General features: G+C 41.8%; 1 protein-coding gene across 1 annotated transcript in view; it reads left to right on the forward strand.

Moving 5' to 3' along the window:
- MELTF (melanotransferrin) overlaps positions 1-13811 on the forward strand; it is an 82205-nt gene extending 68394 nt beyond the window's left edge. The window contains exon 16 of the mRNA XM_026650162.2: positions 13722-13811. Within this exon, the coding sequence (XP_026505947.1) occupies positions 13722-13744 (23 nt within the window). The 3' untranslated portion in view covers positions 13745-13811. The remainder of the gene's footprint in view (positions 1-13721) is intronic.
- Positions 13812-14183: the final 372 nt, after the last annotated feature.

Consider the following 14183-nt stretch of genomic DNA (forward strand, 5'->3'; position numbering starts at 1 on the left):
CCTGTCCCCAAACTCTCTTAATTCACTGGGTTTTGGAACCCATGTCCCTTGTCTAGCGAGTGCTACTTAGGTGATGGTGAGACCCCCTGTCATAAAACAGTTTCATTGTCCTTGATTCACATAACCAGGGTAACAACACTTTATTCCTCCTGCCCCAATAACAGAAAAACTGGGGATCCCACAGCTGCCAAAGTGACCATTTTGGGCTGCCGTGGGCTCACGCTAGGTGGGGTGGGTGTGCCTATACAAACAAGATCAGCCCCTGAAGTTCTTTTCCACACTCGCCATAATTCACCACCAGATGTCAGGGTAGAGCTCATCCTGACTCTGCTTACATTGCTTTCCTCCCACTTTCAAATGACCTGAGTCATGATTTTTGTTCCTTAAGCCACGAAGAGTTCCTTGCAACTCTTCCATAGCCAAAGTGTCCCTCCAGGCCACAAAATGCTGAGTTGGTACCCTATAGTGCTCCCAAGTCCTGACTGAAGAGATTAGGAGTCAGACTCTGAGTCCCAGCATAGCACTGTCACTCATGCACTGGGCTCACTCAAAACTAAAACTTTTGAGTGTTTTTTTTAAACACACTTTTTTCTCAATACAACTTTTTTAGTGACATGGAGCTTGACACACAAACAACTATATAAAATCCCCATAAAAGAGTATATCTGGAACATTAATGGGCAGCTCATTGTCAAGCTGAGTCACAGTGGGACACATACAGCTGGTAAGATTATAATAAGAACGACCATACTGGGTAAAACCAATGGTCCATCTAGCAAAGTGTCCTGTCCTCTAACAGTGACCAATGCCAGATGCTTCAGAGGGAATGACCAGAACAGGGCAAGTATCAAGTGATTCATCCCCTGTTGTCCACGCCCAGCATCTGTAAGTCCGAGGTGTAGGAACACAGGGTTGCATCCCTAACCATCATGGCAAATAGCCATTGATGGACCTATCCTCTATAAACTTATCTAATTCTTTTTTGAAGCCTGTTATAGTCTCGGTTTTCACAACATCCCCTGGCAACAAGTTACACAGATTGACTGTGTGTTGTGTGAAGAAGTGCTTCCTTTTGTTTGTTTTAAACCTGCTGCATATTAATTTCATTGGGAGATCTCCTGCTTCTTGTGGTCTGCATGTCTTTCTGTACAAGAAATCTGTAGTATAAACAGACAACTGCAATATGTATGTGCATTTGTGTAATTAATATTTAGTTGCCAGGTCAGTGTGCCTGCTTCTTAAGGGATCCCCTATTTTAACACTAATAAAGAATGTTTTTAAACACACATCAGAGGGGAGAATTTTCTAACAATGCCTCCATCATTTTGCATTGATGGTGTTTGTAAGGGACATGAATATTGGCTTTAAATGTTTTGCTGTTTCCCCTTTGAGTGTGTATAATCTTTTTAAGATCTCAGGGTACTTCTGAAGGTTCTGACTCCCTTTTCTAAGGCCATTCTCCCCCTGGCTTCCCCAAGTCACACCTAATACTATTGATTTTGCTGCCTATGTCCTTCCCGATGTAAGCCTCATGTCTGAAGCTCTAGAGAGTGGGGACAGTTGGTGAATAAGGAGAAGAGTGGCCCAGAGATGCTTGAGAACACAAAATGAATAGGCCAGCCTCATTCGCATTTCAGTTATGTGACAAGTTGGGGCATTTTAGTTAAAATACAGTTACGTTTTGTGTTTTGGGAAATAAAATACTATTATTCATGTTGGGAAATGGAAGGACTGCACCAAATATGCCTGGGGCAAGAGGTCACCCTGACTAGACCATAGTCAGGCACCCATAGGGAAGGGAGCCTGGATAGACCTAACAGAAAAGATAGATTTCTATCTTCCATAGGGAGTTTCTCTCTGATGATGAGGACTCTGTTAAGGGTTCTATATACTACTGATCCTTTTCTGAAGGCTCAGCACAGAGGTAGTCTCAAGAGAGCAGATGGCTTCAAGACAACAACCAGAGCTGAAGCAGATGGTGGTGCTGAGGTACCTTGGACTGAAGCTGTAAAGAGCAGAGACTCTGGTGCAGGTCTTCATACCCAGCAATGAAAACTGAAATAACTTCAGCTGGGTTGGGTGGTAGAGACCCCTGAAGAACACTAGCTAGCTCTTCCCTTTGGGGCTAGAGAATGACCTGCCAGAATTCTTGGACTCCAGCAACCTTGGCCAACAAACTGTGAGTTGGGAAGTTGGGGATGAGGGAAGTGACTAAAATGCTTTAGCCACTCACAACTGCAAGAGGTGGACTGAGGTTGGGACTATTATTAAAACACACAAAGGGGAGGGGAATCTTACTTAATAGATATTGTTAATTTATTAATTCCTGGCTTTCCCAAATTAATTCTGTTGTCTCCCCTACCCCTAATAAAGTTCTCATTGTTTTAAATAATTAGACTCAGTGCTTATTAGTGGGAAGTATTGACCATCAAGGTCACCCAGGGTGATATATATATAGTTTCCCATGTTTTTGGGGTGGTGAGGGCTTATGCAAGTGTAAGTATTCAGAAAGAACTCCTAGAAAATTGAACCTGGTCCGTCTTACTGCAGACAGCATGTGGGCAGTAAGGTTACCCTTTTTTACTGAAGGAACATCACTATTAATAATTTCATGTTAATACTTTCCTTCAAAAGTAAATTGTCTTTGTAAATTTAGTGCTCCAGATACACAGGCCAAGACAGTGAAGTCATCCTTATACTCACAGATCAGGTACAATACAGGAAGAGGCAATGAAAGCTACCTTACAATGTGCCTCGCCCACGTTCTCATGGGATCACCTCTAAGTGTGGGAGATTAGTTTGGTCTCAACGACCAACTTAATCGTTGGCCTCTCTGTTTTAACTTTATATTGTTATTTCTTTTCTTTTCTTTTTCACTTTGGGAGGCACTCAGATACTATGGGGATGGAGGCCAAATAATCAGGTAGGTAGCTAGAATTGTTATATACCAATTATGTGGGGGTTGGGGGATGAAGACATTAGGCTACTAAAAACTGGACTCTTCACATAGGCCACCAAATAGCTATCCACTTGTAACACCTTTTAGTTACTACTGGCCCCGGGCTTGATTTGAATTATCTAATGGCGAAATGCCATCACCAATCCCTTGAGCCTCAGCTCATTATATCAGCTGTGCATTGAACACTCACACAGGTAGGAGTTGAAGATCATGTATGTGTAACTGGAAATGTAACTTCGCCTACACTTTCCATAAAGTCTCTCATTGATCTATGGCCTTAGAGTTATAGGGTATTAATGATCTCCAAATAGGTATTATATAGGCAGATGCTATTTGGTAGTGTTAGAATTGTATTAATTAACTAGAATAAATTCAAATTAATAAAATTAATTCATTTTTAAACTGTAACCTACTCAGAATGAACACACTACATTCTTGCATGAGTAGCTCCACTCCAATACAAGGAATGAATGTGTTGCATTTGGTTATCAGCATAAATTACAGTCCAGGGACATTCTCAACCTCAGGAACAAAAAAAGTCAAATTTTCATCAGTTTATGTTCATTTTTGCCTTGAAATTTTCATGAAAACAAGATGCAGTTTTTGCAAGCAGGAACCTTACATTTTGCTGAGGAAAACTGAGGCCGTTTTGGGTTGTTTTTAATTTTGTCAGAATTTTGGTGTGATGGTGATAAAATTATACCAGACACACTGTTGTTATGCCTTTACCCTTCTATCACACCTACTACTCCAGGATCTCAAAGGATTTAGAATCATGGAGCCAGATTCTGGCCTCCACACCAGCTCCCATATGCCAGTCTGGCACCTTATAGAGGATGTAAAGGGGTTGCCATGGGCTTGGGGAGAAGTTCCTCAGTGTAGGATCAGCATAGAGTCTATGAGACTGACCTTGTACCTTCCCCTCTATCCCTGAGACCCTAGCATAGGTGCTGTACTGAGGTGAAGGCAGCAGTTAAAAATAAAATAATATAAAATAAAGTAAAACAAATTGGGTGGGTGATGGCATGGTCTCAGCACTCGGCCTCTATCGTATGCTGGAAGAAATTTCATTCTCCATAGCAGCCCAGGATCTGGATGGCAGAAAGGTGACATAAAGTCTCAGGAGATGCAGCACAGAATCTGGTCCTGATTTTTACAGGTGCTTAATCTGAAACGCACAAGGGTAGTTGACCCATCTCAAGAGCATTCTTTCAGACTCTGCAGACTTTAGGCAGCCATCACTGCATTGGTTACTGATGTGTATCATATTTTTAGTTATCTTCATAACCATAAGGACTAGAGATTTTTTTAAACGAAAATGTAGATTCTGGAGCACCCTAACCCTAAGTTTAGAAGAGCTGTAGTTATACTGAACGCCCCACCAACAATTCAAGCCCCGTATTTATGAATTTTATACCATACTAAATTGCAGATGAAGAGTAATCACTTATCTAAGCAGAGCCTTTATTTTGAAAAGCTAATTGTCTAGAACAGTGGCTCTCAACCTTTCCAGACTACTGTACCCCCTTTCAGGAGTCTGATTTGTTTTGCATACCACCAAGTTTCACCTCACTTAAAAACGACTTGCTTACAAAATAAGACATAAAAATACAAAAGTATTACAGCTACTCTATTACTGAAAAAAAAATGCTTACTTTCCTCATTTTTACCATATAGTTATAAAATAAATCAATTGGAATAGCAGTATAAACAAGTCATTGCAGGGCCGCCCAGAGGGGCAAGTGGGGCAATTTGCCCCGGGCCCTGCAGGGGCCCCCATGAGAATGTCTGAGGCTCCCCCCCAGCCCCACCTCCGCCTTCCCCCATCCCCTGGGGCATCAGTGCGCCGCGTCCAGAAGCGGCCCTGGACAGCGCTGCAGCGGCATGGCTCCGGCGGGACCTGAGCTCCTCCCACTCAGAGCCAAGTGGTAAGGGGGCAGGGCTGTGAGCTCAGACGGGCCAAGCGGCAGGAGCTCAGGTCCCACCGGAGCCACGCCGCTGCAGCGCTGTCCAGGGCCACTCCTGGATGCAGCTTGCTGAGGCTCCGGGAGCGGGAGGAGGCGGGGGTAAGCGGCATGGTAAGGGGCCGGGGGGGTTGGATAAGGGGCAAGGAGTCCCGGGGACCGTCAGGGGACAGGGAGCGGGGGGGGGTGTTGGATAGGGCAGAGGTTCTGGGGGGGGCAGTCAGGGGACAAGGAGCAGGATGGGCTGGGGATTCTGAGGGGGGCAGAAAGTGGGTGGGGGTCAGATAGAGGGCAGGGCCAGGCTGTTTCGGGAGGCACAGCCTTCCCTACCTGGCCCTTCATACAATTCTGGAACCTTGATGTGGCCCTCAGGCCAAAAAGTTTGCCCACGCCTGCTCTAAAGTCTCAAAAAAAAAAAGTGGCTTTGCATTTTAATTTAATCGCATAGAATCATAGAATATCAGGGTTGGAAGGGACCTCAGGAGGTCATCTAGTCCAACCCCCTGCTCAAAGCAGTACTAAATCATCCCAGCCAGGGCTTTGTCATGATATGCTCTATATAGAAAGCCCACCTTTGCTCGCAGCATGCGTCCCCACTACTGCGGCACCGCATTACCATTGGTCCTCCCCTCCTCTCCGACTACTATTCTAGAAAATTCTTTGACCTATATAAGCGGATGCGTCAGGAGTGCCCAGCACAGTGTCTACAGTGTTTGTAATCTTTGTCGCGTGTACTCCACTGAAATAGCATAACAAGCCCATGGCTTTACGTTTTACTTCAAACGTATGATACCCCCTTTTAATTTTAAAATATGGATCGGTTCATTGTTAAGATAAGAAAAGGAGCAGACAAGCTGTTCATGTGAGAAAGCCTTTTCGAAACTAGCGCATGTAAAAAACAAACTAAGAAGTACAATGTCCCAACAGCACCTCGACCCACTCATGATTTTGTACACTGAAGAAGAATTGGCTTCGTCAGTTAATTACAGTGATGTGATTGAGGAATTTAAGTCCATAACACCTGGTGAACGATGTCTTATTCTCTAGGACAGGAAGATGAAGAAACCTTAATCTGTTTTGGTCAATTTGGGTTAGCTCATTATCTGGTTAAAGATAAAGATCATGAAAATTGACTGTATCTTTGTATATGCCTGGTTATCACTATAGCAAAAATTTGGTATTTTGTGTCTCATTTTTAAAGTAAAGTTTAGTTGTTAATTTTTACAAAAATTAAGTTTAGTTAAGTTCTAGTTTCTTTAGTTTATTTGATGAATAAAAATAATGTCCTTTATGATTGAGTATTCAATAAATGTTCACCTTTAAAAAAAAAATTCCCTGGGTGCACACCCTAATGAAATGTGCTGCGCACGCCTATGTGGGCAATGCTTCTTGATGTTGCCAAAGCATAACGAAGTGATTTAAAGTAAAATTTAGAGCATACATTTTGCAAGATATTCTCCCTCCTGTGCATGATGGTCGTGACAGGTACTTCAACATCTATTTTAATTTCTGTCACAGTTCAAATTGTTCCGCAACACACGGGGTACATAAGGAATTTTTCAATTAACTACCTGTGACGGTTTGGATCACAGAAACCCCCTGGGAGCTGCCCCCTGCTGTGCCCAGACTATTTCTACCCCTGCTTTCCCTGCCAGCTCAGGACTCCAGCACCCTGTCTTGCTGAGCCAGACACTTCTGTCTGCTCCAACAAAGATCCAGGGTCTGAATTACTTGCCTCAATGCTGCAGGTTTATCTGAAAGCAGCTAACAGAAGTGTTCCTGTTTTTAACACTCAGATGCCCAACTCCCAATAGGGTCTTGTCAAGGCTGCTTCCCCACTCTGAACTTTAGGGTACAAATGTGGGGGCCTGCATGAAAACTTCTAAGCTTAACTACCAGCTTAGATCTGGTCCGCTGCCACCATTCCCAAAGCTAATTCCCTTCCCTGGGAAGCCTTGAGAAACTCTTCACCAATTCCCTGGTGAATTCAGATCCAAACCCCTTGGATCTTAAAACAAGGAGAAATTAACCATCCCCCCTCCTTCCTCCCACCAACTCCTGGTGGATCAAGATCCAACCCCCTTGGATCTAAAAACAAGGAAAAATCAATCAGGTTCTTAAAAAGAAGGCTTTTAATTAAAGAAAAAGGTAAAAATCATCTCTGTAAAATCAGGATGGAAAATAACTTTACAGGGTAATCAAACTTAAAGAGCTCAGAGGACCCCCCTCTAGCCTTAGGTTCAAAGTACAGCAAACAGAGATAAACACTGTAGTAAAAGGTACATTTACAAGTTGAGAAAACAAAGATAAACTAACACGCCTTGCCTGGCTGTTTACTTACAAGTTTGATATATGAGAGACTTATTCAGAAAGATTTGGAGAACCTGGATTGATGTCTGGTCCCTCTCAGTCCCAAGAGCGAACAACCCCCAAAACAAAGAGCACAAACAACAGCCTTCCCACCTCCAAGATTTGAAAGTATCTTGTCCCCTTATTGGTCCTTTGGGTCAGGTGTCAGCCAGGTTACCCGAGCTTCTTAACCCTTTACCGGTAAAAGGATTTTGGAGTCTCTGGCCAGGAGGGATTTTATAGTACTGTACACAGGAGAGCTGTTACCCTTCTCAATGCTGCAGGTTTATCTGAAAGCAGCTAACAGAAGTGTTCCTGTTTTTAACACTCAGATGCCCAACTCCCAATGGGGTCTAAACCCAAATAAATCCATTTTACCCTGTATAAAGCTTACACAGGGTAAACTCATAAACTGTTCGCCCTCTATACCACTGATAGAGAGATATGCACAGTTGTTTGCTCCCCCATGTATTAATACATACTCTGAGTTAATTAATAATTAAAAAGTGATTTTATTAAATACAGAAAGTAGGATTTAAGTGGTTCCAAGTAGTAACAGACAGAACAAAGTAAGTCACCAAGCCAAATAAAATAAAATGCGCAAATCTATGTCTAATCAAACTGAATACAGATAAGATCCTCACCAGTTCCAGAATGCTCCCTTTTACAGACTAATCTCCTTTTAGCCTGGGTTCAGCAATCACTCACACCCCTTGCACACTGTCCTTTGTTCCAGTTTCTTTCAAGTATCCTGGGGGGTAGGGAGGCTCTCTCTTTAGCCAGCTGAAGGCCACCATGGAGGGGTCTCCCAGGGGTTTAAATAGACTTTTTCTTGTGGGTGGAGACCCCTTCCTCACTCCTATGCACAGTCAGGCTCCAAGATGGAGTTTAGGAGTTACCTGGGCAAGTCACATGTCCATGCATGACTCATAGTTTTTACAGATAGCATCCATTGTTTACATGCTACCTTGAACGTCCTCAAGTAGACTTCTTATGTTGATTGGAGCATTCCAAGATTCATTGTCCTTTAAGTGTCTCTTGATTAGGTACTTAACTTCAACATTCCTTTCTCCAGGAACTGACCAAATGCTCTACTAAGGTTATTTAGAAATCAAGCCAGTACAGAGCCAATATTTATAACTTCGAATACAAAAATGATACATGCATGCAGATAGGATTAATAGATTCAGTAGATCATAACCTTTATATAGATACGTTACATAGCATATGTAGCATAGATAGATTCAGTAGATCATATTCCAGTTATGTCATATTCCCATAAAGCATTATGGGGTACAGCGTCACACTACCTAACAAAATGAAAGATACCAAGGGAATTAATTTGTTTGCAGGTATCATCACATAGTCAATGATCGTAGGGGTTAGAAAAATGAAACGTACATATCTTTCAGGATTTGAGACGAGAAAGCAGAAGAAAGCTAGACAGATGCAAGAAGAAAAGGGAAAAATAACTTCACAAATTACTTCAGGCACAATCCAAGTCAAGTCAGTTGACTGAGCTGAGTGATGCTGACATTCAAGGCTCTTCAGAGGTGGGAAGTGAAAGTGGTGTTGTAAGAGAAAAAGAAAAGGCGGTGTGTGAGGAATCCAAAATATTACCACATTCAGAAAACAATGTTATGGTTGTTGCGGAGGAAGAGAAGGAAATCCAACCTCTTTGGATAGACAATGGAGAACACAGCGGTAACACTGCTATAACTGAGAAACTGGTACAGTCGACTAGTCCTGCTGCTGTAGATGGGAATGACGAAGAAGAGTTGTGCAATAATGACCCAGCCTCTTGGAAGTACCTAGATATAAAGAAAAGAGATCTTATTGTACTGAAGGGTTCACCCCATTAGCCGAAAACTTTCCTCGTGATTCTTTTGGCAGGAAATTGCCGATAACAGTTTTTTTCTAAATATCTGAGTAATGGCGAATGTATTGAAAGAGACTGGATGGTGTGGAGTAAAGATTCTGCAGCAATATTTTGTTTTCCCTGCAGTCTCTACAGAAGTGAAACTCAAACTAACCAATTACATCATTCAAAATTTGTCAAAGGTGGAATTGCCGATAATTGGAAAAAGCTTTACGAGAAAATCAAGAGTCATGAAGAAAATGCTTTACATTTGAGCAATTACATTAAGTGGAAAGAATTATTTCAGACACTCAGTGATAAAAGAGGCATTGATGCAGCATTACAGCATAATATTAAACAGGAGGAGGAAAAATGGCATAAAATATTAACTGCCGTTGTTGACGTTCCTAGCAAAGAATAATCTGCCATTTCGTGGTAGCCATTCTACTGTTGATTATGACGACTGTGGGCTTTTCTTGTCAACACTGAAGCTTGTGGGCAGGTACAATACTGAGGTGAAACAACATCTAGAGATGGTAGCTCAATGCAGAGAGTGTGGTCGAAGAATGCAGGCTCACTACCTGTCATGGCATAGTCAAAATGAGTTCTTGAAACTGTATAGGGAGAAAGTTTTGAACTCTATTCTTGAAGAGGTAAGAAAAGCCCAATATTTCAGCATTGTTGTTGATGGTACACCTGATGTTTCACACACAGAGCAGTTAGTTTTTATTCTCAGATATGTGATGCAAAAAAACGGAAATTGGGATGTGCATGAAAGATTTGTTAAACTAGTAGATTATGAAAAGAAGACTGGCGCAGATATAGCAGAACAGATAAAGAGGTTTTTAAAATAATGTGACTTAGAACGATCTTGGTGCAGAGGGCAGGGATATGACAATGCCTCTAACATGTCAGGAAAATTTCAGGAAGTAAGGACAAGAATTTTAGAAGAAAATGCCCAAGCCTATTTTTCTCCATGCAGCGCTCACATGCTGAACCTCTGTGGCACCCACGCTATGGAAACCAGTGTAGAGGTAAAAACATATTTTGGAAATGTTCAGAAACTCTATAAAGTATTTGCTGTTAGCCCTGTGAGATGGAAAATTTTGCAGCCCACTGCGAATATATCTCTTCACTCTGTATCTAAAATTAGGTGGAGCACAATAGTTGATGCTGTTCGCCCCCTAATCAAAAATCACACAGGTGTGCTGGAAAGTTTAATTAAAATTGAAGAGGAGCTTCATTTACCTCCCAAAATCCAGGCAGATGTTGACTGTTTGATTAAGTGGCTTAAGTCATTTGAATTTGTACTTCTTACTACAATATGGTTTAAAGTGCTTCAGTGTATTGATGATAAGAACCAGGGTCCCCCAGAGGATTCAGGGGGCCTGGGGCAAAGCAATTTCGGGGGCCCCTTCCATAAAAAAAAGTTGTAATACTTTAAAATACTATATTCTCGTGGGGGCCTGGGGCAAATTGCCCCACTTGCCCCACCCCCCGGGCGGCCCTGATAAGAACAAGGTCCTACAAAGCGCCAAATTAACAATGGAAGAGGGAGCTAAACACGTGAGCAACTTAGTCAAGGAAATTCAAACAATGAAAGATTCTTGGCCAATTTTTTTTTGAAGAAGCCAAACAAGTTGCTTCAAGCCTCAGCACTGACCCAAAAATGAAAAGTGACTCAAGGATCCAGAAGAACAAGCGATTCTTTGACGACACAGGGGATGCAGACTATACATTTGACTCTCCCGATATTCAGTTCAAAGTACAGGTGTTCTTCCCGACAATGGATTTGCTTCTATCAGAGCTAGGAGGTCTTGGCAAAAGAATGGCTGAAGTCTCAAATTTATTTTCACCCATTTTGTGTCCATCAGATAAAGTGAATGAATCTTCTATAGAAAAATTTGTTGACACTTTGGCCCCAGCATATCCAAAAGACCTCCAGAGAGAAGATCTTAAAGAGGAACTTAGAATCTTTTACAAAATAAAATAAGATTCCAACTTAAAAGAGTTGATGGACATATAACCTCTGCACTTACACTTCTTAATGCTCTCTTCAAAAAAGGGTTGGAAAATGTGTTTCCACAGATTTGTATTTGTTTACGCCTACTAACAGTGTTGCCAGTGTTGGTAGTATCGGGAGAGCATGCATTTAGTAAGCTAACATTGATTAAAAATCGTTTGCGTTCAGCCACCGGGGAATAAAGGCTGAACCATTTGCTCACTTTGAGCATAGAATATGAAATGGCCAAAGACATAAATTTTGATGACATTATTAATGAGTTCGCCAAAATGAAAGTGAGGAAAAAAACTGCAGCTGTATAATTAATGTTCAGAACAATTTGTAAAAAAACTATTTCATAAGAAGCATTATGTAATTGCAAATGTATACATTAAAGCATTTAATGTTTTTAAATAATGTATTTCATGTATTTTCAAATTATTAAAAATAAATTTTGAATGTATTTCACTGGTTATCTTTTACATTTCCAAATGCATGTTACTATAGTATTGCAACTTTTTTTATGGAAGGGGCCCCCGAAATTGCTTTGCCCCAGACCCCCTGAATCCTCTGGGCGGCCCTGAATCATTGTATGAAATTTTAGTTTGTACTGACTTCGTTAATGCTTTTTATGTAGCCCATTATAAAACTAGGCAACTATCTAGATGAGCTGATGTACCACTGTGTGCCCCCAGTGGTATGTGTACCACTGGTCTAGAATGTACATTGCACCCTTGCAGCATGTATGTGTCCTTGTCAGAAATGATGAATAGGCATTTCAAAGCTTAATTCACAGGATTTTCTTTCCCACTAATGTGTACAAATCCAGAACTGCTTACTTCTCAGAGGTGCTATAAATAGTAGGACATACATACTCAGTTCTCCAAAGACACAAGGTGACATATGAGATCTCATGAAGCAGTCTCTTCACAGATCATCTGTAAATGGATAACATCCTGTATCGAGACTGCATATGAGATAGCTTTGGCTACACCCCCTCCATGGGTGTGAGCTCGTTCAACAAGAGCACAAGCAACGTCAATAGCATTCCTTAGTGGCATTTCCATATTGGACATTTGCAGGGCTACTACACGGTCATCCATCTATACATTTATGAAGCATTATGCCATTACTACATTTACCAGAGCAGATGCAAGTCTTGAAAGGGCAGTCCTGCAATCCTTATTTAGGTAGACTCTGAGCCCCGCCTCCTGGGAGAGATACTGCTTGTGAGTCACCTAAGTAGAATACACGACTACATCTACTTGGAAAAGAAACGGTTGGTTGTTCGAGATGTGATGTAGACATATATTCCATACCCACCCTCTGTCCCCTCTGCATCAGAGTCTGATCTCATGGGTATTTGGTGTGCAGGAATTGAGGGGGGTCAGGGCAATGCCACCTCATATAGCCAGGGGAGGGGCTATGGCCATAAGGTTCAAGCACTGCCCCCTACAGGTATTACTAAGCAAAATTCTCCAGCTCCTGTGCACTGGGTGTGCACACATCTAAGTGGAATACATGTCTGCATCACATCTTGGACAACCACAGGCACATTTAAGTAACCATTTGTTGTTTATCAGTAATAGCATGTTAGATACTCTCAGCAGCAAATAAAATCTGAATGATCCAGAACTCCCTTTTGTCAATTCGATACCACTGCATTAGTTAATAAAATAAGCAAAACTGTGGTCATGTCAGCCATATCTGCTCTAGTACATAAGAACGGCCATACTGCGTCAGACCAATGGCCATCTAGCCCAGTATCCTGTCTTCTGACAGTGGCCAATGCCAGATGCTTCAGAAAGAATGAACAGAAAAGGGCAATTATTGAGTGATCCATCCCCCATTGTCCAGTCCCAGCATCTGGCAATCAGTGGCTTAGGGACACCCAGAGCATGCAGTTGCATCCATGACCATCTTGGCTAATAGCCAGTGATGGACCTATCCTCCATGAATTTATCTAATTCTTTTTGAATGCTTGTTAGCTTTCACAACATCCCCTGGCAGAGTTTCACAGATTGACAGTCTTTATTCATTTCATTGGATGACTGGTTCTTGTATTATTAGAAGGGGTAAATAACATTTCCTTATTCACTTTTTCCACACCACTCATGATTTTATAGACCTCTATCATATCCCCCCCTTAGTCATCTCTTTTCCAAGCTAAACAATCCCAGTCTTTTTAATCTCGCCTCATGTAGAAGGTGTTCCATACCCTTAATCATTTGTGTTATCCTTCTCCAATTCTAATATATCTTTTTTCAGATGGGGCAATGAGAACTGCATGCAGTATTCAAGGTGTGGGCATACGATGGATTTATATATTATCATTATGATATTTACTGTCTTGTTATCCATCCCTTTCCTAATGGTTCCTAACATTCTCTTAGTTTTTATGACTGTCACTGCACATTGAGCAGATGTTTTCAAATAACTATACACAGTGACTCCAAGATCACTTTCTGGAGTGGTAACAGCTAATTTACACCCCATTATTTTGTATGTATAGATTGGATTCTGTTTTCCAATGTGCATTACTTTGCATTTATCAATATTCAATTTCATCTGCTGGAGTGTTCCTGACAGATGCAGTTCCCAGCATGTCCTGAAGGAAGGAGATGGCAGCACACAGGAAACTCCATGCAATCCCAGGAAGGACCCAGCAACAGGCTGTTTCTCCCTCTGGATCCTTGGGCTCTTGGGGGTATGGGGTGTGAGTGTCTGGGTTGGGGGGGCAGCGGCTGGGCTCTGGGGGGGGCAGGGGTGTGAGTGTCTGGGCTGATGGGGAGGGGCAGAGAAACAGGAACTGGGTTGTCATAGGGGTTTCTTTAACCCTCTACTCCTGGGGGAATTTTTGTGTGTGTCTGTATTGTTACAGACACACTTGATGACAAGTATTTTGAAATAAATGACCAAAATAATTGAAACTAGCATGATTATATGGTGTTATTTTAACAAATAGAATGTTAAGAATTTTGCATAATTTTAAAATATTGTGTGCAGAATTTTTACTTTTTTGGCACAGAATTCCCCCAAGAGTAAGATCCT

Source organism: Terrapene carolina, unplaced genomic scaffold (genome assembly GCF_002925995.2).
Source record: "Terrapene carolina triunguis isolate 2854851 unplaced genomic scaffold, T_m_triunguis-2.0 Scaffold88, whole genome shotgun sequence".
NCBI classification, from domain to species: Eukaryota; Metazoa; Chordata; order Testudines; family Emydidae; genus Terrapene; species Terrapene triunguis.